Here is a 26197-nt window from a genome sequence, read left to right on the forward strand (position 1 = left end):
ACTACAGTCACAAGATGGCAGTGATGTAAAAGATAGATGAAAACAGGCACAGGTTTTATGACAGAGCATGAAAGGAGAGGATTTTTTTTAACTTTAGTAGGTTTTTGATGTTTATTCTTAGATTTGACAAGGCAAGCACTGCCTGCTTGTCCTGTTTTTAGTCTTGGTGGTCCTTCAGTATTTCCTTCTCAGTTCTGGTTATTTCCTCTTTTACTTTGTATTTAATTTTCTGTGGTGTCCTGTATTAGCTTTACTTCCTGGTTGCCATTTCCTGATTGTTTCCATTTTGTGTGAGAAGACATGTAATCAGGTCTACAAAGGCCTGATTACACGAGAACAGAACTAAAAATCAGACACAAGTTTGAAACTTATTGGTTGAAATCATCCTCAGAGGTATGACTGTCAATGCCTAACTGTAATACACAGTGGAGGCTCTTTCATGGTTTGAGGCAGCATTTCAGCCAGTGATACTGAGGATCCTGTCAAAACTGATGGAATTATGAATAAAGAAAAGTACTTTTAGATTCTAATGCACTGTGCAATACCAGCCGAAAAGCATCTGCATGACACTGGCTTCACTTTTCATAATGATGCCAAACACACTGCTATTGCAGTAAAAGAGTAAAAGGATACGTGCACAACAAAAAAACACAGTGGAGCTCTATCAGTCATGGCCTGAGCCTTCCCAGAGCCCAGACCTCAACATAACTCAAGCAGTATGGGATCATCTTGGCAGAATGGACTAAAAAGCTCCCAACATTCAACAGAGATGTAATATAAGGTAAAAATCATTTAACCTTATATACTACAGTATACATTTGCAGATGTTTCAATGACTCACTGCTCTTATCTCTCATTTTCCAAGAGCTTTTTGCACAATACTGCAAGGTTGCAGGGATATATAGAAAGTGCACATATTTTAGAAGGAGAAATGACCAACATAATTTCTTGGTTGGCTTCTGCTCACGTGCCTGGATGTGATATCATGTGACATGGTCACTCAGTATGAGTGTTTCTTGCAAATTACAGCGAGTGTTGTTTTGGTTATTTGCGTGAGAAGACATTTAAACTTATGATCCGGAGAGGAGGGGCCCGAAAGAAGGCAGGGAGAGCTGTGGTCACGTGAGTCAAGTGGCCGCAAAACAAGCACATAAGTAGAGCAAAGTAATATTCAAAATAAAACCAAACGGCTAATTTAAACCGGTATTCACCACACAGCTTTGCCAACGTGACTTTATTTTGAAAAATTTATCAGCGGAAGTAGTGTGTCTCATTAAGTATAGAGTGACGCAACTACAAAGTAAAAATCTCCATTTTGAAAAAAGAAAAAAGGAATCGTCGGTAGGGGCGTGAGAGAAATATTTTATAGATAGTGGGGAAAAGGAGCAAAAGGTGTTTTTTTTTTTTTTAAAAAAAGTGAGTTTTGTATGCGTCGAAAAGGTGTGGATACACGTTTTTTCTGCTGCTGAAATGGGAAACTGTCATACCGTTGGACCAAACGAGGCCCTTGTGGTTTCAGGTAACGTAAACGCTTCGTGGTCGATGTGTGTTTAGCTGCTTGGCGCTTCAGGGTCGCTGAAGTAGAAGAAACGAAAAAATGTTTAATATAGCCATTATACGAAAAGCAACTAATGGCTTTTATTGTGTGCATTATAAAATGGGAAATAACGTGACCTGTTATATCACGGTAAAATCACCATGTGAAGCACTAAAGCGGGCGACAGCCCCGCGATCCTTGCCTCTTTAGGAAATCAGACGCATCTCCATGTTTTCTTTTCCCACATGTTGACGGGAGTACATGTATCTGGACAGTTAGGTCGAAATTTGGTAATAAGTGGACGAGCCAGCGTGTGTATCTTTCTGTATTTTTCCCCAGATAATTTATATTCTAGGTCCGCCGATTTCCTCTGTTAATACTCTATTATTGCAGTATTTCATCCGATTGCAGTGACGCTTGTTCAAGTACGAATACTAGTTTGTCAAGCAGCCTTTAGATGGTTTTGGTTTCCGCTGTTTATATTTCGGTTTCTACATGTGTGCTCACGAGTCTGGCTTTATATGATCATTTTAGTAAGAGTCAAACAAGCGTAATGTAACAGGGTAGGAACAGGACCACACGAAGCTGGACTTGATGTTTATTTGCACTGGTGGCTCACTGGTACTCTTGGCCTACAGGACTACAGCAGGATTAATTGAATTATGAGAGAAGGGCTTGTGCACGCTCCCGGATTTGCAGACTGCGTCTGTCACCACTGATGTTTCTAATACCCATAACCAGAGATGGGCAGTAACGCGTTACTTGTAACGCGTTACTGTAATCTGATTACTTTTTTCAAGTAACGAGTAAAGTAAGGGATTACTATTGCAAAATCAGTAATTAGATTACCGTTACTTTCCCGTAGGAACGCTGCGTTACTGCGTTACTAAAACCGTGATTTTTTTGCGAGAATGTCTCATGACAGTGACGTAAGCAAGTGCGACGTTGGTGACAGCAGCTGTGTGCAGATCAACAATGGATAATATATCGAGTGCGGGAGAGAGTATGAGCGTGCAGCGTTTAAAGTGTGGAAGTACTGACCTTACTTTGAGTTTGATTCCATAAAAAGTGACAAAAACATTAGCGTCCATCGTGCGTGGGAAGAAAACTTCTTTTTACAGCGAAAAAAACCCCTAAACTTCCGAGCAAGCACCGAGTAGCTACGACGTGATGGGAAACTCACAGAGACACTCGCGCGGATTCTTCAACTGACCGCAGCACACCTACACCAGGGTAACCCTCCGCCTACCCTGCTCCTGCTTTACAGGTGAAAATAGAGCAAAAGGACCGCTGAGTCTTTGACTTTATTTATTTTCTGCTGTGTTTTACTTGCATCTGTTTGAAAGAGTGAGTGAAAACACAAAAAATATTTTATTTTATGTGCTGGAATGTGTAGAAAATAGGTTTAAATGTTAAACTAATTTATTCAAGTCAGAGAATGTTGCATATAATTAAATGTTTTGCTTGATGCATGAAGTTAAAAGATTAAAACTGATAAAACAAGTTAAAAAAAGAGACTTTTCCATTTGATTACATTTTGTATGATGGATTATGTAGAAAAAGTAGAATTGGGCTGAAAGATCTATCACTTTATCACCTCTTCAGGTTGTAAATCGTGTTTTTAAAAAGTAACTAAGTAACTAAGTAACTAAGTAATTAATTACTTTTGAAAATAAGTAATCAGTAAAGTAACGGGATTACTTTTTGGGGGAGTAATCAGTAATTAGTTACTGATTACTTTTTTCAAGTAACTTGACCAACACTGCCCATAACACAGGGTACACAGAATATAGTCCTTAAAATTTTAAAAGCTACTGGCCATGTAGAAAACAAAACAAATATTAGAACCAGATAATAATAATTTCATGCATTCGCTATTGATTGTTTGAGAATCCTACTGTAGGTTCAAACTACGGTTTGGGAACGTGTTGCAGGAAAGATGTCCAGCACGCCTCTGTAACTGAATCGTTAAGTGCCGTTTCCTGTCTGATTCTCTTGTGATGAACAAATAACAACTTTGGGATTTTCCATTGTGCAAAAATCAGCATGTAATTCATCACTTCGAGGAATGTTGTTTAAGAGCAAAGTTGAGTGGGTGTGAGTTGCACATTCTGATCCTATGACCCGATTAGTCTCGGATGTCGAAAAGAAATAGCTTTGCTGTTTACATGTTTAGGGGCCAAAACACAACGTACTTTTCATGGCCTCAATTGTATATTAATGCCACCATCTCTCCATAGTGTGATTTAGGATATGCATGGCTTTTTGTCAAGAAAACTGAAGCTGGTAAAGGATTATTTGTAGTTTTCCTAAAGTGTCATTTATTGACGTGATTTATTGACCTGTAGAATGAATGCATTAGCAGGATAGTTGTCGCTTCAGCATTCCTCCATAAAATCAGTATGTTGATAATCATGTGACCAGACCAGAGTTACTATAGTTTTGTTTTTTTCCAATTTAGTTTTTACTTTTATTCCATTTTTGACTTTTTAAATCAGTTTAGTTTCAGTTTGTTACCAGAGTGGATTTTTTTTTTGTTTCAGTTCAGTTTTTATTGTGTGAAAATGTTTAGTTTTATTTTAGTTTAATTAGTTTCAGTGTTAGTTTTCGTCTGTTTAGTTATTATTGTATAAAGGGCATATGTCAGAGGCAAGAGGAAAATCAGTACAGGTATTACACTATTTTTTGAAAGTCGTTGACTTGCAGTCTTTTACACATCCAAAATATCAATAAACACAGCCAATGACTCGTGTAATAAAATCAATAATAAAAGATAATAGTAATAAAACATGTAATAACATTTTACTTAACTAAAAATTACTAAAACTAAGACTATTTCTCCCTATTTTTTCATTTTAGTTAGATTTAAACATTTACAAAATTGTTTTAGTTAGTTTTATTTTATTTTTTTATTTTTTTAAAAAGTCTAGTTTTTACTTTTTAAGTCAACTAAAATGTTTTTCACATCTAGTTCTAATTTTACTTTAGTTTTAAACTCTAAAAATTTTGACCTCTTGTTCAAATTTAATTTAAATTTAATTTTAAGGTTTTGAGGTAAGAAACAGTAATATTCAGGTAATGTGATGTCCTGTATTGCAGACAAACTTAGTTATGGTATCACAGTAGTCACAGTTTTACCAAGGATAGTGTGTACTTTTTCTGGTTTATGTACACAAGTGCTGCTGTTTCCTGTCAGATGTTAGTCAGTCAGGCAGCAAAGTGCCCTGTTGTTGGAAGCTTAAAGGCCTGCTGCGTCATAAAGGAAGAGGTCTGCTACAGACCTATAATTTCAGATGTTGAACGGTTTACTAAAAGTATTTGAGTTAGGGAAGTATGTGTTAATAAGGATAGTCTACTCCTGGCCATCCTCCCCTTTCTGTTATCATGTGACAGCTGAGAATGTCACACTAATCACTCATGATTACACCATGACGCTGAGGCTAGTGAAAGGGGCTGCCTAACCTAACTCAGTCTCATTTGGAAACTCTTGTCAGTGTCATTTTTAGAGGTTAGGAGGGTAATGGCTTATAAAATATTGAAAATAGTTTTATTGGTTCTGCAAACTTACTGATGAGGTGGCTCAACAGGTTACATTTAATTAAATGAACAACCGCTATCAGAGAAATCACATGCTGCACCACATGTGCAGCATGTCCCTTCATATTTTAGTCTCTGTTGTTTGGATCAATATTGAGATCTTACATTTTCAACATGGTTGCTGGATACATTTATATCTTCAAAACAAAAAATGTATTTTTATGTAAATGTATTTTCTTGCTCTTAATAAAACATAAACTAACATTCAAGTGAACTAAACAGCAGCCTGGCAGAATTTGGACTTGGACTCTGGTGAGGCAAAATGAGAGAGGTTGTGCTGAAAGGCAAAACGAGAATTATTGCAAAACAGAATGCATCACAATAATGATGATTATTATTGCACAATTAAAACTGGATAATACGTTTTAATTGTCCTTGGAATCCACAGTTGTAATAATAACAAACCCACAAAATCAGAAAGAATGGTTCCATGAGGCTGATGTATTTAAATGAGAGCTTGAGTGTTTCACCCTTTACCTGCTTTGTTTTGGAGAACCTTTCTCACGTAGCTGCTGTGGGTGATGTGGTTGGAAGATTGAGAGAAGGGTTTTTGGTTTTCTGTCTTAAAGCTACACATGATCCTGTTTAGAAACTGAGTGCAGAACAGAAAAGTGGGTCACTAATTGATCCTTTTCAAAACAGTGATACTAATTTCGGTTTGCATTAAATTTGCTTCTAGAGTTAGAAGTGTGCATTAGTATGAATTCGGGTGGTTTGTGCACAAAGTTTAAAAGAACCCAGACTGGATGTCATATTGAAAAAGTCACATACAACAGCATGTGACCTTTTGCTACATTGATTGCAGCCATGTGATGTGTTTTATATGTGTTGCTCCAAAGGTGGCTGCTGTGGCTCAGATCAGAAGACTTATGTCGTGGGAGGCTGGGCATGGGGCTGGTGGCTCGTCTCTGACATCCAGAGGTAAGATCTGTCTGTTCTAGCTTTAACCTGAACAAATGTGCTCACAAACTCAATCAGGAAACTTTTAAGATGAGGGTATCTGCAGGTCCCCACAAAAGGTTCTATAATACCTTTATGTCCTTATGGTCATGACTCAAGGTTTTTTAAGAGAACAAACACAAAAGATCTATGAACCATATGAAGAGCCATAATCAAGCAAGTTATGAGATCATTTATAAATATTCATGAATGGTAATAGTTGTATAGGATTTTTTTTTACAGGGTTTTGCTGTTCAGAGATCTTTTAAGTTAATAAATTCAAGAGTTAATTTGTTTTCCCACCTTACACTGTGAGTTAATCAGATAATTTCAACAAAGACATGGTGATGTAGTATACGTCTCCTGTTTATCTAATTGGATTATGTTTGGCTAGACCCCTTTTATTAGGGCACATGCCCCTGTAAGATCTCAGCTTTGCATTTTGAGTAACAAGGGCTTGTGTTTGGATTTTCAAATAGATAGACAGATATCTATCGGTCTGTCTGTCTGTCTGTTATATTTGTGCACAATAAGTAGTTGACTTAAGTCATTACTTTTGTTGTTCAGTTATGGTTATCATTAAGAGGAGAAGAGTGCAAATGTGCAATACTTTATCAGTTCAGTCTAGTTTCCTAATAGTTACGTGCAGGCTGTGATTTTTAGCCCTAAAACATACTGAGAATGTAGATATTTTATTAAGATTGCTATATTTTTACCTTTTAGCCATAAATTCCTCAGTAATTGTTAGTGATGCAGCAGTATTGCAGTGACAGTAGGCCAATAGTGAGTTAAGTAAAGTTAACAAGTAAAGATCATATAGATTTTTAAGTTTTCTTTGGTCTTGCTCTAAACAACTGTGTTGTCGACTTTGTATTAAAACAGAAGCACTAAAAGAGATTGTGTATGTCCTCATTACAGTAAGGATTTGGATCAGTTTGAAAGAATGATTGTTAACGGGTAATCATGTGACAATCTCAGATGATCTCTTGTGCAGTAATTCAAAAGTAATGTAATATGATGTAATGTAGTAATGTAATGAATTGCCTCTATAGGAAATAAATAATGTAATGCATTAATTATCAAAGATGAATAATATATATTGACATCAAATTATATGAAACTAAAAGTTAATAAAAAACTCAGTTTAATTTTGTGCAAGTCATTTTGTAACTTTATTTTATAACGTGTGTGTGTGTGTGTGTGTGTGTGCACACCTAAACATATTCCCATACATATACACACACACAAAACAGAAGACATTATTCAGAGTTTAATGATGAATAAATAAGCTATTTGTGGCTAATAGAAACGCTCTAATATTAGAAACTAGTGTTTAACAGATTAGTGAGAATTGCAGCTGAGTATAGTCTGCTTTTTTCCAGCCCCAATGAAGAAGCATTAGTGGAAAGACAAACAGATGTTTCATAATGATGATCTGAGGGAGAAGTACTAACAATATTTGTAAAACTACTGTAAACTGAAAATGAGCTAAACTCCTGTTCTGAAATAAAAGCCATCAAAGGAAATATAAACCTGCGAGAAGCTACTCACTAATGGTTTCATAATGAGCTACACCAAATTAAATTTGTGCCTCTTTGTTTCTCTGCCAGAAACCGAAAACAAGCTCTTTAGTTGGCTCTTGTTCATATATATTCCATATCAAGAAATAAAAACTGCTCCTTTTGTTTTTGTTCAGATGTCATATGCTGTATAGCATAATCCTGTAAAAAAGCAGCATTGATACATCTTGTCTGTGGAAGTCCTGATATTAACTATCTTTTGTTTGCCTGCCTCTTTATTTCAACTTTGCTAACTTGCTTTGCTTTGTGTCATATTGATCTTGCCCTTTCTCAGTCCTTGTGTGCCTCCTTCACACCCATTTCGCTATAAGTGCTGCTCATTGGCTCTAGTTGCTAGGAAACATAATGGTTTGACCTTAAAAACAAGATGCAAAAGTTGAAACATGTCTGGATTTATCTCCATTTAGAGTTAAGTAGTCTCAGGAATCCCTTCTTATATTTTTAGTATTAATATTATTAAGAGCAGCAGGAAGGATCTTGTGCCACTCAGAGTAGTAGTCATCATGTCTGCTAACAGCCCTGTGTGCATAAGCCAGTAGCTGGACAGCATTATTATGGTGCTGGTGGTGGTGGAGGACTTCCTGCTTGTGATGCAGTAATCTTGTTAATGTTGAGTTGAGGCTCCTCACTCATTGATCCAGTTCTCTTGGAAAGAAAGGGAGGTGGAGCTGTTCAGCAGAGTCTCTGGTTCCCAGTGTTGCTGCAGTCATCCTCCCATGTCTTTGACTGAAACTGACCCAAACAACTTGGTATGAATGTAGTGTGTTTATCATAATACAAGGGTGGTAAGCCTCTTTTATCTGCTCTGAAACATAGTCATATGTAAACAGTTCAGTGTTGAAGCACGGGATAGGATCGTTTGTAATGGACATTCCTGTGTATTTGTGATGCAAACGTAAAGGATCAAGGATCCTGTTAACACTGGCTTGTAGGGCTGGGCGATATATCAAAAATGTATCGTTACCGAAATTTATGACTCTCATCGACGTCATTTTGCCCATGTCGGTAAATTCGGTATTTTAAAAAAAAGGAAAAGGCATGTGCAGGTTGGCGATGTTCATGTCCCTTTAAGACGCTGTGCTACGTTACAGACTTGACGGGGTGGAGTCACATGACTCTACTACCTTTTTATGCTGGGCAGACACTGTGCGATTTTTTTTTTCAGTCGCGCGATTCAGCTCCTGCTCAAACTGTACGATTGACTCGCAGGGGTTAGAAGTTCATAGGTCACAATGCAGGGTCTCACACTATACTGATGCTCTGATGCGACCTGAGTGCTCACACTGTGCGTCCATAAAATGAAGGTTATAACAGAAATTCTGTCGCTCGCTCTCTCTGTCTTTCACTCACACAGACACGCACACCACCACCATCAACTTTGCTAAATTGCTAATGAAAAACATTGATCAGGCAGCTGTGATTGAGCAGCAATGTAGATCCAACTATTTTCACGGTTGTTGTGGTCGTGATAATTTTGTGAGGCCACATCGAAAAGGCTCGGATGAGCTTTCCAAAGTTCTACAAGTTGTGCCTCCATCGCTTGTGTCCAGATCACACGCTGCACTGCCGTGCTGCGCCGTCTTTTTCGCTGACATTTGTGTTTGCGCGTGCGCAGTGTGACAAACTGCGGTGACACCCTCACGACGGTCGCGAGGATTTCAAACAGGTTTGAAATCCTCACGACCAAGCGATTGATGATCGGGAGCTCGTCGTGAGGTGTCAATCACTTCTCGTTACCCCACGTATACTATACGATGCATGACGCACGATGAAGGCCAAAATCGGGCCGATCGCCAAAACGGTCGCACGACTCAAAAATCGGCTCAAAATGGGCCAAAAATCGCACAGTGTAAGCCCAGCATAACAAGACGAGACACGGGTGAACAAATGGAGGACGATTTAAATGTTGAAGCAGCAGCGACGGAGGTAGAGCTGGTGGAGGAGGAAGAGGAGACGCTTGTTAACAAAAAAAAATGCATCATCAATTGTTTGGCAACATTTTGGATTCAACAAGGATGATATTGATCAAAAAATTGTTAAATGTAAACTCTGCAAAAAGACTGTTGCGTCAAGTCAAGGTAACACAACCAACCTCTTCCACCACCTGCAGCACAAGTTTTTGTTTAAGAGTTTATAGTTTTCACTAGTCACATGGCAGTGCTTAGTATTTATTATAGTTTTTTCTGTGTTCAATTGACATTTGTGTTTGTGACATTATTTGTTTACAAGTTATAGTACCTCAAGGCCTTAGCAGAGATAGGCCTTTGTCCATGATGGCATTACATTTGCACAATCATTGTTTACTTTGTGAATAGCCAATGTGAAACATATTTATTATTAAACTATTTTGTTTACAAGGGATACACATTTTTTAGAGAGCATGGTTACATATTGTATCCTACACTTTTTATTTTGTTCAGTTAATAAATCTTAACCACTAAAAGTACTTACTACTATTGTCTTCATTTATTTTCAGTGACATTTTACAGTCCTTTAAAGTGGTAATAATATAATTGCAATTAATAGGTCTAGGGGGAATAATATTATCAAAATAACTGGAGGAACTATGCTGCCTGCCACAGCCCCATTAAATGAAAAAAAAAAAAAACGTTTGTTTTTTTTGGCACTTGGGGTGGTTATCGTCCATTTATCGTTATCGAGGTTAACTGCTCAATTTATCGTGATATTGATTTTAGGCCATATCGCCCAGCCCTACTGGCTTGATTCCATTAGTGATGTTGTGTGTTATCACACTTCATTTAAATTGTTTATAACAGCGACTATGACAAAAATTATGGTTTTAAAAGCGGTATCATCAGCAGCACATCATATGTAAAACAGGCTTAAAACCAGCAAAGCAGAAGGGTAAGTTTTGTGTTTTGCCCTTTCTCTCTTTTCTCTGCCTCTTGACCTTCGCTACTGTTATTCCTAACAGCTGTTGTCCAACTTACTGTTTTTGCCTTTGCTATCCCCGCTGCCTGCCTGCCTGCCTGCCTACGTAGAATGTCTCTGGAGGTTATGACCATCCTCTGTCGCTGTGAGAATATCGAAACCTCGGAGGGTGTACCCCTGGATGTGACAGGGGTGGCTCAGGTAATACATTTCAGAAGGCTGGGGGGAAAAAAAAAGAAAAAAAAAAGCAGTGGCTGGTGTTTGAGGCCGAAGGAAGACAAAAGGTGATGGTTCAGCTAATCGGCTAACATTGTCTGTGTGTTTTCATCCTCTTTTCTTCTTTCTTCTGCAGTCAGAGGAGACAGTCAGCTGTTAATAACTTTGCTGTAATGCTGTGCTCTGAGTCACCTTCAGCAACGGGGCCTCTAAATGAATGCTATAGAAATTAAAAAGAGGATATCAGAAGTCCAGAGACCAATCACAACTAATATAATAAGGCTAATTTTTAAATCAAATGCAACTCCTTAATGCAAAATCGATTGGATTGTGGATGGCATCTCATTTTGCTCCGTTGTTAGTGATCTGGAGTCCTTGGGTGAATGGTTTCACTTTGTCTTGTTTTTCTTTTCTTGTGTTCAGTCCCTTCCCCTCATTTGCTTTCCCTGAGATCATGTCAATTTTTATTTTATATTTTTCCACATTCTTCACAGGATAACGCTTGAGATTATGACCCTGCAGCCCAAGTGTGATGATGTAGAGACAGCGGAGGGTGTAGCTATTACTGTCACTGGGGTGGCTCAGGTAAATCACCACACATTTTTGGGACTCCCAGTTCAGATTTCACTAACCCCTCCCTCCCTCCCTTTCTCTGGCATCAGCCTCTAATCACAGCTGAGGTGGTATTTCATACAGGGGTCTCAAGTGCGTATGTGTAACATAATCTGACCAAGCTGGAGTCGAATTGACAATAGCACTGTGTCAAATGCTTCCTTATTTATTTTTGTAAAACCATAGGCAATATTATACAACTTCAGCTGGTATTCTGTGTCCGAGTCTTCAAACTTGATTTTCTGATTTGTAATTTGTCACCCCACTGCTCCCTGCAGCAGTACACCCCCACCAATTTTCTATGCTGATGATACAGTGTTATTTTCAGTCTTTCAGTGAATTAGCATGGCACACAAAAATGGGTCTATGAAAAGCCTAATTGGTGTTTTGTGGTCAATCTCAGTATATTATGTTATTTTGTATGCTGTTTATTTCTGCTTTTTTTTTTTTTTTTTTTTAATTATTCAGTTCTGGGTCTGTCACATTTTTGTTTAAAATTCACAGACGCTAAAGAATAACTTGGGTAGTCACAATACCAAAACATCTGAGAAGCAGTGTATCATATGTTGGATCCATATTATTGCACTAGGTGTCACTGGAATTTGCAGGGGAGTTTTTAAATAGTCATCTTCTTGCGCACCTCCAGACTTCTTCCAGTGCAGCTGCTATTCTCAGAGGCTCTGTGGGAATTGTGCTCTTAGCTTTTTCATTCGTGCCTCTTCAGTGTGCGCCCCGCACACCAGGTATATCAGAATTGGCTCGGTTTGTCCCCACCATAACCTTTTTCTTTCTTCTGACCACTACTCATGCTATGGCCTTCAACTGGGTCGGAATTGTCTCCAGGACCCAGATTGACTACCTTTTCTTTTCAAATATTCATCTATTGCTATTATGTGCTGCTTTGTCTCACTCGCAGCATGACTACGTCATTTTTTTCTTCGTCTTCTGTTTTACTGGCAGTCGGCAACCCATTTAATTGGAGGAAGAAGAAGCCAGTTGCTTAGAGTACCAATCAGGGGAAACCAGATAATCTTCCATGACCCCTTGATCCCCTCATGGCACACCTATGTGCTGCAGCACAGTGGTTGGGAAACACTGCGATAGAGGACTCTAAATTATTGTGGATCATAATGCAGGCTCTTACTACCAGCCCAGATTTAGGCCTTACTGCCTGGCATGAACATTATAGATTCTTTCAAAGAAAAGTCCTCTTTAGTCTGTGGATCGTAGGACGAGTTCCACTTTTCAGTGGTCTGAGATGACAGTCATGTCAGTTTTACAGAAGTTGATGTTTTCTGTCTTAAACTACTTAAAGTCCTCATGAAAATGCAGACACACCTGAAATTTCTGTGTTTGATTTTTTTTTTTCAATTGTTCTGATGATGTAAATAATATTTGTAAAATGGTTAGAACAGGACCCCCAGGTACTGAGCTACCAATAGCAGCTGCAGTGTTCCAAAGGTGCCCAAGGAGACATGCTTCAAGGGTAAATTGTCCAGATTTATATAATCTCTATTTATTTATTCATACTTAGACCCCTGTGTTAAAACCACAGAGTCAACTTTTATTATAAGACACTTGCCTCACTCTATAACAAAGAAAAAACCTGAGCACTTTCCTGTTACACCATCCAGATGAACCAACAGAGATACCACATCAGATTTTGTTCATACCGTTTCAAATTAAGATAACACTGTATATATTGTTTTTTACCTTTATGCTTTGTGTGAAGAACTAAGGTGTGTTGCTTATGAAATCCATGAAGTGCTACAGAGAAAGTTACATTTTATTTATGTAATTAACACATTTTGAACTCTTAAAGAAATATAACGAAAGGAAAGACACCCAGCTGAACTAAAATGATCCATGTAGCAAACAAAAAATATTGTGAGCCGCCACCCTTATATCGCCTTTGGGCTTTTGGAGCCTTGACCTGACTTTTAAAAAATAATTGGGGAAAAAAAGCACTATGCTGCTAAAAAAAAGAAGAAAAATAGATATTTGCAAAATTCTGCCTAAATATGTATTTTACCAGGTTAAGATGTGTGGCGGGGCGTGGTCTGCAGCGCCGCTGAAAGGGAGGCGGACGCACCTGAGCGGCACCCGCAATCACGCCTCGCTGCCTTAACGTCTGTGCCATCTATGCTGTTGTTGGTGTGTGTCGGGCTGTGAGCTGAAAAGCTACAGCTGTATGCTACAGCAACCGTGTGTGAAAAGTGGTCAATAAAGAGATGCTGAAAAGCGTGTTCATGCAAACATCATCGGGTCTGCTGTGATATGTTTACAATGGGACTTCTGCTCCTGAACCTCTGCGCATATCCCATATGCGCACAGCGTCTGCAAATCGGGGCTGTACGAAGTCACTTTCATCTTTACGCAGGACTGTAAGCTGTCATCTATGAGGCGTGAGCGGTGTTTGTTTTTAACATAGTTCATGGTGGAGAACAGCTGCTGACATAATGTGGATCGGAAGATCCATAATTGGCCTACCTGGGGTTGAAAGTCTCGATAAATGCACGCCATTTCGGCAGGTATACCGGCTTCCGCGAGTGTGACGCTTATTTAGAGCGATAAAAAATAATAAAATATAATTTTATTTTTATATTTCAATATCACAGTAATCTTCCAATTTAGGAGTACAAGTTTAAAAAAAAGAACTAACATAAATAAAATACAGTTCAGCTAAATACTTCAAATTTATTTTCCCAAACCACGCCGAGCCGCAGTATAAGGACTAAAGAGCCGCAGGTTGCCGACCCCTGGCTTACACCATAGGTGCCCTCCTAAAAATCATACTGCACATCAGGATAACAGTGACTTCAGCGATACCAAGGCTACAAGACCGATAGTTCAGCATTGCCTCTACACGTGCCTGATGCTGATTGGCACTGTTTGTAGTGAAAATAGAAGCAAACTGTCTTATCCTCTGCAATTGTCTCTTTGTTACTAGAAGAAGAAATTGAGGAGTAGCGGGGCTACAGGCTGACTTTTTAACTAATAGCTTCTTTATGCCCTATGCCTTTTACGTAGCACCATTTAAATCAACATTTCACATTATTTTTGCTGTCTTAAATGTATTACTTAAAGCTACTTTCAGCTGCTCATTTATTCACAAGTGAAGGTTTTACTTGCAGAGCAGCATGTACAGGATTTTTCTTTCCCCAGTTTATGATGGCAAAAACTTATTGTTGACTCTTCACTCTAATCATTCTCTGCTTATTCAAACCAATTCTAACTGCGCCCTGGTGTGTCAGCTTATGGTAATTCAAAAATAGTAGAGAATATTTGCATTGGTGAACTAATTATTTCGTGTAACACAAAGCAAACCTCATAACCTCGCTTAAAGCAGTGCATGAAGTAAAGTAAGCACAATACTGCACAGCTGCTTTCATTCTGTCAGTCACATTAATGCCACAGATGCTGAAGTACAAATCAAAACCCATGTAGCCAGGCAGCGCTCCCTGGCCTTGGACTTTGCCTACAAACAGAGTCAAGACTCCAGAATGTCTTATTTTGCCTTGTAGATACTTTTTAAGCACAAATGTTGACTGAGTTCTAATTTGTAATAGAAAGCAATTATTTTGTGGATTTTCTGTTTAAGAAAATGTACGTATCATCACAGTGTTTTGTGCATTTCCATATCTTGCTCTTAATTACTTCCTGAATTTTTTCTTTGCCCGCATGCCATTAGTTCTTTTGTTTGAATGATGACGCCTCATTATCAGTTCTCTGTTTTGACCACCATTTTGCCACTGTATGTTCCTCTTCTCTGTGTTTTTCTACATGTGTGCTGACAATGAGGCCACTGTCTGGAGTTGAAAACCCCCCCACTTTCACACAGTTTACTTCCAGCAGACTCATAATGGTGTCCGTCAGATTGGTCCAGTCTAAGCCAAAGCCACTGTGAAATTTGTGTCCCATGGTAACAGCAAAGTCTTTCCTAATTCAAAGAGACAAATGAATTAGACTTGGTGGGAGACATCCATTTAAAGGAAATGAGCAGAATTTCAATCTAGGATGTGCGTTTCATTTCTGTATTGAATTCTTCAATCATATTTTGCCTTGTTACTTTAGGTAGGACTGTTTTAGAATCCTTCGATAACTTAATAGTCAATTTGCACTGGAAGGACCTAACAAATTTTAAAAAACAAAACTGTCTACTGAGATTCTTTTCTGTACAGTCTGTGCATTTAGAGGAGGCAGGAGGAAGGGTGGTGTTACAAGTTGGAGTGGGGCTAGGTAGCAGATTAAGAGCTCAGGGCAACAAATGAAAATTGTTCAAGTCTTTATTCCAATGTCAGCCGTTGCACAGCGCCCCCTGCTGTCTGTTAGAGCTTTCCTTGGCTGTCTTGTGGCCTTTTCTGTTTTCTGGAAGTGACGACAGTCTTTCCTGACTTTGTGTTGCCCTTATTTCTGTTATGAGTGCATGTTGTAAAACATACCCGTGTGCAGACCTCTCGCCTAAGGACCCAGCTCACTCTTTTCTTTTCTTACAGCTCTGATGGACAACAATTTTATCCCAAACCTTTTTAACCCATTTTTTGATTACATGACTGTCTGTTTGTAAATGATCTCTCTTTCTATCACTGACTGTTTCTATCTTTTAAACCTCAGGTCAGTGACATTCATTTTTCTTTGTTTCTTTCTTGTTGTTTTTTTTTTTTTTAAATGTTACGTGTCCATCATATTTTTCTCCCCTGTTTATTTCTATATATTTGAATTAACCTGTGCAACATTGATGTGAAAATCTAAGTCCTTGCATTTAAGAAGAGCAAAAAATCTAAAAGCAGAATACTGACTTCATCTGACATTAGACGGCCATGTATTCTGTAAAAGCCATAATAACATTTCCAAAATACTTTTATTGAAAATGGAGAGATGCTGTAAAAAAATTATTTACTCCCTTCCCAATTTCTTAGATTTTTGCATCTGTATCGTGCTGACATGTTTCAGATCGGCAAACAAATTTTAATATTAGGCAAATATAACTCGAGAATGAGACAACATACGATTTTCAACCTGATACCAAAGGTCCATCTACTAAAAATCAGAGGTCAAGTTTTCTCAAAATCTTGTGAACGTAATAAATCGAGAATGATGTCACTTGTGATTTTCAAAATGATGAGAAAGGTGAATGTAGTAGGAGGCTGACGGGTAACACTGGCAGCCAGCAGCATTTTTAAATGATTTCATTTATTAAAGGAAAAAAGTTATCAAAACAACCTGGCCCTATCTGAAAAGTGTATCTCAGGGTAAGACAGGGTATCTTTGTCTAATATTGAAATTGGTTTTAACTGAAAAATGTTAAAATAAATAAATTAAATATTAATTAAATACATTTCACGGCATTGTATTTACTCTATAAATAAGTATATCAATTACAAGAAATTTGTTTAAATGAAATGTGAGTCGTGTGGATCGACTTTACCCAAAGGCAAACTAAGAAAGTATTGTTGAACATTTGTTTGGCCATGTCATTGATGGCTGACAGTTTTGGCTTCCTCTTTTAGGTGAGCATACAAGATGTTCTTCAAACATTTTGCTGATTACTATGTCCATAGTTCTTTTCATGTGTAAAAAGCATAATGACATGCATACATCCAACACACACTGGCATAATAATAATAATGATAACAATAATAACAATAACAATAATAACAACTGTTATTATTATTATTGATATTATTGTGAATTTTAGGCTTTGTAATTTCAGCTCTTTGCATTACTGATGCAATGAAGGTGAACAGAAAAAAAAATACATTCTAAGTAAAAGGATTTTAAAAAATCTTTGTATAATATTAAAAGCTAGTATGTGTTGTCCTTATGTGTGCCACACCTGTGTGTTGTGCATGTCTTTGTGTATTCACAAACACAGGCACAATGAATGATGTTCTCTGTCCATGTTGGCGTTAGGTGAAGGTGATGACTGAAAAAGAACTGCTCGGTTATGCCTGCGAACAGTTCCTGGGAAAGTCAGTCATGGAGATCAAGAGTGTTATCCTGCAGACCCTAGAGGGTCACCTGCGTGCCATCCTTGGTGGGTAGCTTCTCCAAACCATATGGTGACTCTGTGGTGTTTTCCTGCTTTTTGTTCTTTTTGGTATCTGCGCCATATGACTATGACAGTGATTGGAGGATTTTTTTTTCCCCTCTTGACATATTGGCCCTATTTGTCAGTGTGTTTGGTTTTATTCAAATGTATTACAGGACCATGATTTTTGAGGCACTAAACACACTGACCGATCTTCCAGGCACGCTAACTGTTGAGCAGATTTACCAAGACAGAGACAAATTTGCCTCCTTGGTACGAGAGGTGGCAGCACCTGATGTTGGCCGCATGGGTATCGAGATTCTCAGCTTCACCATCAAGGTATAAGAAAGAGAACGTCAAGTTCATGTTATTCTGACTCTATTTTTCAAATATTTGTTTGTTTGCTTTTTAATTTCATTAGGTTAACTGCCTAGAACTGTGTACATTAGTGTTAACCTTTCTTCCTTAAAGGATGTATATGATAAAGTGGACTATCTGAGCTCGCTGGGTAAAACTCAGACAGCTGCAGTACAGAGGGATGCAGACATCGGAGTAGCAGAGGCAGAGAGAGATGCTGGCATTAGGGTAAGAAAAGCTTTAAGACGACGTTAAAACTTCTATCATCTATTGCTAATGGCTATTATTACATTAAGAAACCACCATACAGCACCTGATCCATCTCTCTGTCATTAGTTGTTGCACTCTTTCTTTTACAGGAAGCTGAATGTAAGAAAGAAATGATGGATGTCAAGTTCGTCGCAGACACCAAAATGGCTGACTCCAAAAGAGAGCTGGAAATGCAGAAAGCTTCTTTCAATCAGGAAGTGAACACAAAGGTATGAAGTTGTGTTTGTTGGGTTGAATGTGTCAGCAACAATTGTGAAAGTTTACCCTTTTAAAAAAAATTCCTGCTTCTGTAGAAAGCTGAGGCGCAACTGGCATATGAGCTGCAGGCAGCTAAAGAGCAACAGAAGATCCGTCTGGAGGAGATAGAAATTGAGGTGGTGCAGAGGAAAAAACAGATCAAAATTGAGGAAAAGGAGATTGAACGCACTGAAAAGGAGCTCATCGCTACTGTGAAGAGACCTGCCGAGGCAGAAGCCTACAAGATGCAGCAGCTGGCTGAAGGCCAGAAGTGAGTACTTTGCTGACAAATCCTCTTATCAGTCAAAAAGAAATCACTTTCAGTGAGAGGGGGAAAATGTTAAAGGGCTATTTCATTTATTTCTTAACTGAGACTGTCATAGCGGTTTGCTATATTTAAAGACATTTTTTTAACCATATAATGTTCAGTCTCTTTAGGCATAATTGAATAACTCGCCACTATGTAAATAATGCTTTGTAGATGGAGGAAGTGTGCAAAATATGTAATACATATACATATATGTGGGCGATCGTGGCTCAAGAGTTGGGAGTTCGCCTTGTAATCGAAAGGTTGCCGGTTTGAGCCCCGGCTTGGACAGTCTCGGTCGTTGTGTCCTTGGGCAAGACACTTCACCCGTTGCCTACTGGTGGTGGTCAGAGGGCCCGGTGTCGCCAGTGTCCGGCAGCCTCGCCTCTGTCAGTGCGCCCCAGGGTGGCTGTGGCTACAATGTAGCTTGCCATCACCAGTGTGTGTGAATGGGTGGATGACTGGATATGTAAAGCGCTTTGGGGTCCTTAGGGACTAGTAAAGCGCTATATAAATACAGGCCATTTACCATATATGTAAAACATAATATGGGCTACTCTTGCTTGTGCTGTTATTGGTCCATCAGCCGGTCATGCAGAAGACAAAGTTATAACCTACAAGAATTGAACTGAACCTGAGTGTTAAAAACAGTGAAGTGTCCACTGCAGCCGCTGTTTCTACTTTTCATGCTGTATTTTGAATCTTTGAACATTTTTTTCACACTTCTCCCATTCCTATTGAAATCTGCTGTTGCTCCTTTCCCTAAAGCAGAGCAGCTGATTAGTTGGACAGTGGGCCCCAATCTTTATCAATATCTGAAATTATTGTGTTTTTCTAATGCTAAAAAAAATGCCACATTATAGCTCAGCACCCAAGAAACATCATAGTAATATTAATTATACTGCTATTTATTATTCATTCTCACATATACCACGTGTAATGTGTAATGCCTGTTTATGTCTGCATGTCAAAGGTCGTGTGTCTATTAGTAATGAGATATTGGTTATGTAAACCAATAAAGAATTCTTTTGCTGTCCCTCTAACACTGATGTCTGTCAGGATAAAGAAGGTGCTGACAGCACAGGCAGAGGCTGAGAAGATCCGCTGTATTGGTGAGGCAGAGGCTGCCTCCATTGAAGCTGTGGGGAAGGCAGAAGCTGAGAAGATGAGGCTGAAAGCCGAAGCCTACCAGCAGTATGGCGATGCTGCCAAGACCGCCTTAGTCCTGGAGGCTCTACCCAAGGTTTGTGATACAGATTTAAAAACAGTGCCATTTGTGGATTTTTGTTTAGTGTTTTTTGTTTGTTTGTTTTTTACAGTGTCTACACCATAAGAGCTTTGAGTACCAAAGTGATTTTATGAACTTTTTCAGACTGTTTAGCAGATTGGACTAGCAGGTTCTCTGGTCTCTGTGATCAAGGTTATGACTTTTTCAGAGTGGACTGCTTGGATAGCAGGACAGCCTCTAATATTTTTGTTTCATCACAATTCAGTTATGAGGAAGAAATTGTAGACATATGGTTTCTGGGGTTTTTTTTCGTTGTGATATAAACCATTAACAAGCAGCTCAACTTCAGGATTAGTTTTAGAACAATTACACAATTATAACTAACATTTCTGTCTTACAAATGCTAGAAAAGCATTAATTGTCTCACATATACTGTCTTTCTCTGATAACTTTGAACATAGACTTTGTTAAACATTTAGCATTTTTACTGAACAGAGCTGCAAAGGGTTTGTTCTGTTTTTATCACATGATTACTGTCTTGGAAAAAAATAAATAAAAAAATCCGTCCTCAGTTATTGAAGGTCTCAAACTGGTATTCACACTGTTTTTTCCAGATTGCTGGTAAAGTGGCTGCACCTCTGTCCAAGACCAATGAGATTGTCATCCTGAGTGGAGAAGGCAGCCGTGTAACTGGTGAAGTGAACCGTCTATTAGCTGAACTCCCGGTCTCAGTCAATGCCCTCACTGGGGTGGATCTCACCAAGGTAAGAAGGCACTGTACTGTTCAGAGCTCTCTGCTGAATATGAAACATAGTACAGAGCTTTTTTTTTTTCTCCCCCTTCTGTCAATGAAAGTAATTACACAAACACACTTGCCATATGTTTATGATGGGTGTAGCCAATAAGGAAAAGTTAAACCACTAAGTAATCTGCGTTTTTAAGTGTTATAAGTTTTTCCGTCATACTTCGAGTTGCTGTCTGTCTCCATTGCAATCACTAATTGCCTTTTCAGGCAAACACATTTATGAATTATGACATTGGCTTGTTGGGTCCATAAGCCTGCAGTTAGATCCCGAGAGACTTAATCACCATATGTGGGTTTGTATTGAAAGGGCTTTGGTGCAGCAAAAAGTCACTTTTTTGTTTACTGCTATATGTCATCTTTATGGTTAGTTGTATATTTGGGTAATGATTGCTTATAAATAAAGAAAGTCTCTGAATACTTTTGGTTAGACATAAATATTTTTTCTCCCCATCTGCAAGCTGCAATTTCCATGCTGTCAGCTCATTATTCACTTCTTAAGAGACTTCCCAAAAATGTAGCACAGGAATGCTGTGCTGTTTAGGAACCGTCTGGGAAATCAAATGGAGAATTTCACCACCCACATATGAACAAACTCTGACAGTTATTACTAAACACTGAAACTCTTGTTGTGTAAATAAGCAACACTTTGTTAACACAGCCAGAGTTGTATTTTTAGCTTGTTCAGTGGCTCTCGAAATAAGAGAAATCAAGGCAGCTTTAAGAAGCAACAGATGCACTGTACTGTAGTTATTAACACTTTACATCCTTTTTAAAATTACTTTTGTTTATTCGTGTTACAGACACAATGAATATATTTGTAATGAATTCCTGGAGCAGGACCACACCTCATACATGCCCCTTCCAGTTCTCTGTCTATATATGAACCTCTGCACTGCACGCTGTTTGCACTTGTTTTCACGCCCCTCCCTCCCTTTTCCAATTCATTCTCATTAGTACATGAGGATCTGCCGCCGCCAGTCCCGACTGAGGCCTTGCCCAAACCGCAGCCTCAGTTCATGCTCACTCCATCTGCTAGTATCTACTAGAAATGCTGTCAAACTTAATTGAAGATGTGGTCTCAGCTAGTTAATTCTTTGTGACTACATTTTTTTGTAATTACAGAAAAATATTTTTAGACATACTCAAATTAAGTGTTCATATTTGATGTGTGAATCTGTACTGATGAGTTAAATGTCAGTGACTTCCTCTGAAACCTCATCATGTCTAAGGGAACAGTTGCTATGACAGATGAATATAATGTACAGCTGTGCTGTGTGAGCATGACAGATGTCTATTAAACACTGTTCCAATGTGCTAATCATTGTGATCACACAGATACCTCTGCTCCAGAAGATGACCACCCCACAGAGCCAAGCAGCCTTCTGATGAAGCAGGCCTGGGACTCGTTATTCTCAATCATTTGCTGTGTATCTGCCTCAAGCATGAAAACTTTGTTTAGCCCTTGACCCCTTATGCAACTGCCTTTGACCAGAAACACTTGACACCAAATCAGAGGTTTTTATATTTTTAAGAGGTTTTTAATTTTCTAAAGGAGAAAATAATGCGGCCTTACCTCTGAAAGATCAGATTGTTTGTATTTTCTGTTGTTTTTAGTTCTTGTTTTAAACACGGTCACCCTTAATATTCTGCACTAGTTAGCCAGGATTATATGCTGCAGTTCTTCGCAGTCCTACTAAATCCTTCATAGATTAAAAAAGTCCAGACGCAAAGTAGGCGAGAGAAATTCAGACACAGAGAACTAATCAGAATACTGTACTCCTCTCCAGAGCTTTCTAAGTATATGCCTGGAATTCAAGCATATGTTCCTGTCTGATGTGTTGACATTCATTGATGATTGGAAATGGAGCAATAGGTGCAGCTCCTGCCTCCTAATTACACAGTCATTCAGTGCTCAGTTGTTGAAGTAGTTTGCAGTAGACTGAACAGAGTGTGTAATTCCCTCTTTGCTTTTAAACAGACTTCTTAAAGATTAGTGTACTCACCGTGATTATATAGATACAATGACACGTTACCTGTTACCAGTCACTTGTATGATAAGGCTTACCTCGCAGGATGTTATGTTGTCTGTCTTCTTGCTCCTATGTGCAGTGCCTGTTCACCACTCAAGTGCCCAAACCAGACGAAAGCGGTTTGGCTTTAGTTGGATTTCTGTCTGACTGTATCACTGTTATAGATGAATGTTGTTAGTTCTATGCGTATACTGACAGCAGTGCTCCCGCTTCTCTTTTGTCACGTTTGGACATGTCAGCATAAAACAAAGCCATATTTGGAAATGATTAGCCCAACAGTGACCCTGCATGCCCACCAAGGCTACTGAACAGTTCTGTATTACCTCAAATGGCATGTGGTGGACATTCAGGGTCTGGGCTTTTTTTGTGTGTGTGTGTAATTTCTTTTGTCCTGTTCCCCCGCCTCAGATAAACTTAGTCTTGCTAACATATTTCCCAGATGTCACTTGTGTGATTGTGTTATTTGTAATTTAAGGAGAAACTCCACAGTGATGAAGGAAAAGCATCGTCACTCTGACCTCTGTGGGTTAAGTTCCCAGTGCACCCAGTCTGTAATGACAAAGCAGGAATGTTACAGTCAGTCACAAGTTGGGAAACAAGCAGGTGATTTGATGGTAAACGCTGTACGCAGTGTTTGTGCTCAGGTTTGTTCTCAGTTTGATGAAAGCAAAGTGAAGTTCATGTTGGGGTCTGAGCAGCTGGATCTGTAGCTGTTTCTGCTGCTGCATGTCAAAGAAAACATGATTTGTTTTCATGTCAGATTTCTACTGTAGTCTGTTACTGTGATAGAAAATGAAACATTTCTTTAAACATGTTCCGATCTTGGCAAGTTCTGCGCGACCTTGAGATGATAAACAATTAAGAGTTTCACAGGTTTAATCATTGCTTGTAGATTTGGTTACCCTGTTGTAAGGTTATATAAATTCATTCACCTTTATACAAAAGTCAGTGTTCAAAGTAATTGTTCAGTATCAGAAGTTTTGACATGTACTTGCAAGTTTCAACCTGTAGATGGCAGAATCTTAGCATGATTTGAGTCTCAGTGAGTCCTTTGTTGCTACATGTCCTAAATCTAAATGTTGTACTTTTGTACCATCCTTCTCTGCTTTCCCAAACCAGCTTATTGTGCACAGCTGGCCTGCCCACCTCTGAATTAATTTTGTGCCTCTCATAAACAATATTGTGAACATTCATTAACCACTTTTCCAAATCTGTGACCATAATGTTTTGGGTTTTTTTTAATTGCCAGTGATCATTTATCGTACTGTTTCTCTCCTCTGTGAAATAAACACCGTCCATGTGGCTCTTTTGGTCTGTGGCAAATTTCATCTTGTTTCTGTTTTTTCCCCACATTAATGTTACAGTTCCACCTGTTGTTAAAGTGTTGTATTTGTGCCTGAAACACAGTTATGGTGAACCTTTTGATGTTTAATGTTCCTACTGTGAGAAGCCGCTGTTTACCGATACAGGTCATTCAGACCTGTCAAAGATCAGCTGATAATGAATTCACTGTCCCGGTTTGAAGCCGGAGTGCAGATTTCACTGCAGTGTGGATGAGTGAGAGTCCTCATTTTAATTCAGCTGGACAGCAGATCACTGGCAGTTTTCTTCTTCACTCAGGCGTGACACTGCCTCTTACTGCTGGTCATACGGCCAAATGTGGCTGATCATGAAAATTTCCCAAATTTCACCAAAAGTACTCACTTAAAAGTAGAATGTCTTTTATTTTATGTCTGCTTCAGTCAGCAGGTAACGGAGGTGTTACATGCAAGTTACCGTTGAAAGTCATCATTGTAACATTCACCAACGGCACCATTTCTGTCTGCAGAAGACATTGTATCTGAACAAAATGGTTAACAACTTCTTGTTTGCATTGCTCCTTTTATTTAGACAGAATTCTGTACACAGTGCCTTTGTTGAATAATGTTGGTCTACTTAAATGTGCAGATAGTTGAATACCATTCATACACTTGGAAATACTGACGGGATGATTTGTTATACTTTTGTTTTAGATTGTTCAAACTCTATTATACCTGTACTTTAACATCTATCCTACTAATGTATATTGGAACACACACAAGTATGTATGTATGTATGTATTTAGATGATAAATGAAGCATTCTAGCATTATTCCTTTGTAACCTGGACCTCTTGAAGGTCATTCATTATTTTGGCCAGCAAATGTAGGATATGATACCTACATTTGCTTTGTCTTATCAATGTAGTGGCAACCTCTGAGTAGCATTTGAGAGGAGAATGACCAAACATTATGCCTTAACTCCTGTCTTCATGTGAAACATGTCCATCTGTCAGAGATAAATGTAACTTCTATAAAATGATATTGTGAATATATTTCTCATGGTCTTGGATCCAGCATGGCATTTTAAGCATGTGTCCATGTTATTCTGCGTTGTGTTCCACCCTCTAAATAAATGTTTTACCACTTACTGTTGACCTCACTGTCTCAGTTAAATTAGGAGGGTTTCATCTCACACTCAGTGCCATCTGCTGTATTAGTGACGCCTAGGGGGGGGAAAAGAAAAGTTAAGGAAATAAAGGATTTAGGATATTATTTAGATGAAAATTCATTAAAAGTGCAACACAATTACTATTATTGTTAACTTACAAGGTGTGACTGAATATTGAGATTATACAGAAATTTAAGCTTCTATGCAAACTGTAAAATGTAGCTAAAGTTACGTCAAATCAGATTTTAACAGTATTGTGCCCAAACGTTTGTTTGTGAGGGACAGCCAATCATGTCATGTCCACTTTAAGTCAGTTAATGGGGAGTTATTTTATGCAATTGTTTTAAGAGATACTGCTTTTGTTATTTGTCATTTAAAAAAAAAAAAAAAGCAGTCTGCGACAACAAAATATTTTTGGTGTTGGGACCTTACAATGCTGCCTGGCATTTTCCTTGACCTGTGTCAGTGTGTGTTGGTGGTAGTGGTGGGGCAGGTTACAAGTCTCTACAATTTTACGTAGTTTTCCAGGTCTAATCACATGATACATATAATTGTTGTGCAAATGGTCCTTACAGGATACATGGTCCTCATGTTTCTCAGTGGTCAGGTCCTTTTATACAGTAGGCTACTTGAACAAGCAAATACTCTTTAAAATAGATGGTTAAAGATAGAAGCTGTTTTCTGCTTGCCAGCCACTTACTCAACAAGCTTATCATTAACTGTTATAACTGTTTGTAGGTATTTTGCAACCCGCTGACATTAGTTTACTGACTTTGTTCACCACTCAGAATTACTTCAGCTGCAAAAAATTAGAATTCTAATCTGTTATTTTTCTTCTTTAGATCTATCCATAATCTGTTTTAACCCACTTCAAACTTTACCTCAACTTTTCTAGAGTCAGTCTCACGTCATCTTAAAACTCTTTGATATAATGAAGAGTTCATAATTAAATCAACTGACTGCAAGCATCAGACAGTCTGCTTTTGGACTACAGTTGCTGGGGCTGCCAGTCCGGGGCAAATGTGCAGTAGTTTTAAATGTAGACCATTTGTAAAGGATTTTCCCCACAGGGGGATCATTCATTTTAAATA

General features: G+C 38.5%; 1 protein-coding gene across 3 annotated transcripts; it reads left to right on the forward strand.

Annotated features, from left to right (window-relative positions):
* The first annotated feature begins 1291 nt into the window (after positions 1-1291).
* Positions 1292-25086, forward strand: LOC146699800 (flotillin-2a). Of its 3 annotated transcripts, none has more exons than XM_085469666.1 (11): positions 1292-1519; positions 5974-6055; positions 10656-10746; positions 17287-17410; positions 17625-17743; positions 17876-17989; positions 18121-18240; positions 18325-18539; positions 19635-19818; positions 20418-20567; positions 21944-25086. In XM_085469666.1, the coding sequence occupies exons 1-11, from the start codon at positions 1471-1473 to the stop codon at positions 21992-21994; spliced, it is 1299 nt and encodes a 432-aa protein (XP_085325792.1). In that variant the 5' UTR covers positions 1292-1470; the 3' UTR covers positions 21995-25086. The 3 variants fall into 3 exon arrangements, with proteins under 3 accessions (XP_085325792.1, XP_085325791.1, XP_085325793.1); XM_085469665.1 differs by lacking the exon at positions 10656-10746 and adding an exon at positions 11256-11346; XM_085469667.1 differs by lacking the exons at positions 1292-1519; positions 5974-6055 and adding an exon at positions 11256-11346 and having other exon boundaries at positions 10700-10746.
* Positions 25087-26197: the final 1111 nt, after the last annotated feature.

Source organism: Copadichromis virginalis, linkage group LG10 (assembly GCF_057382275.1).
Source record: "Copadichromis virginalis isolate Kocher_CV1m ecotype Utaka linkage group LG10, C_Virginalis_male_GT1.1, whole genome shotgun sequence".
NCBI classification, from domain to species: Eukaryota; Metazoa; Chordata; class Actinopteri; order Cichliformes; family Cichlidae; genus Copadichromis; species Copadichromis virginalis.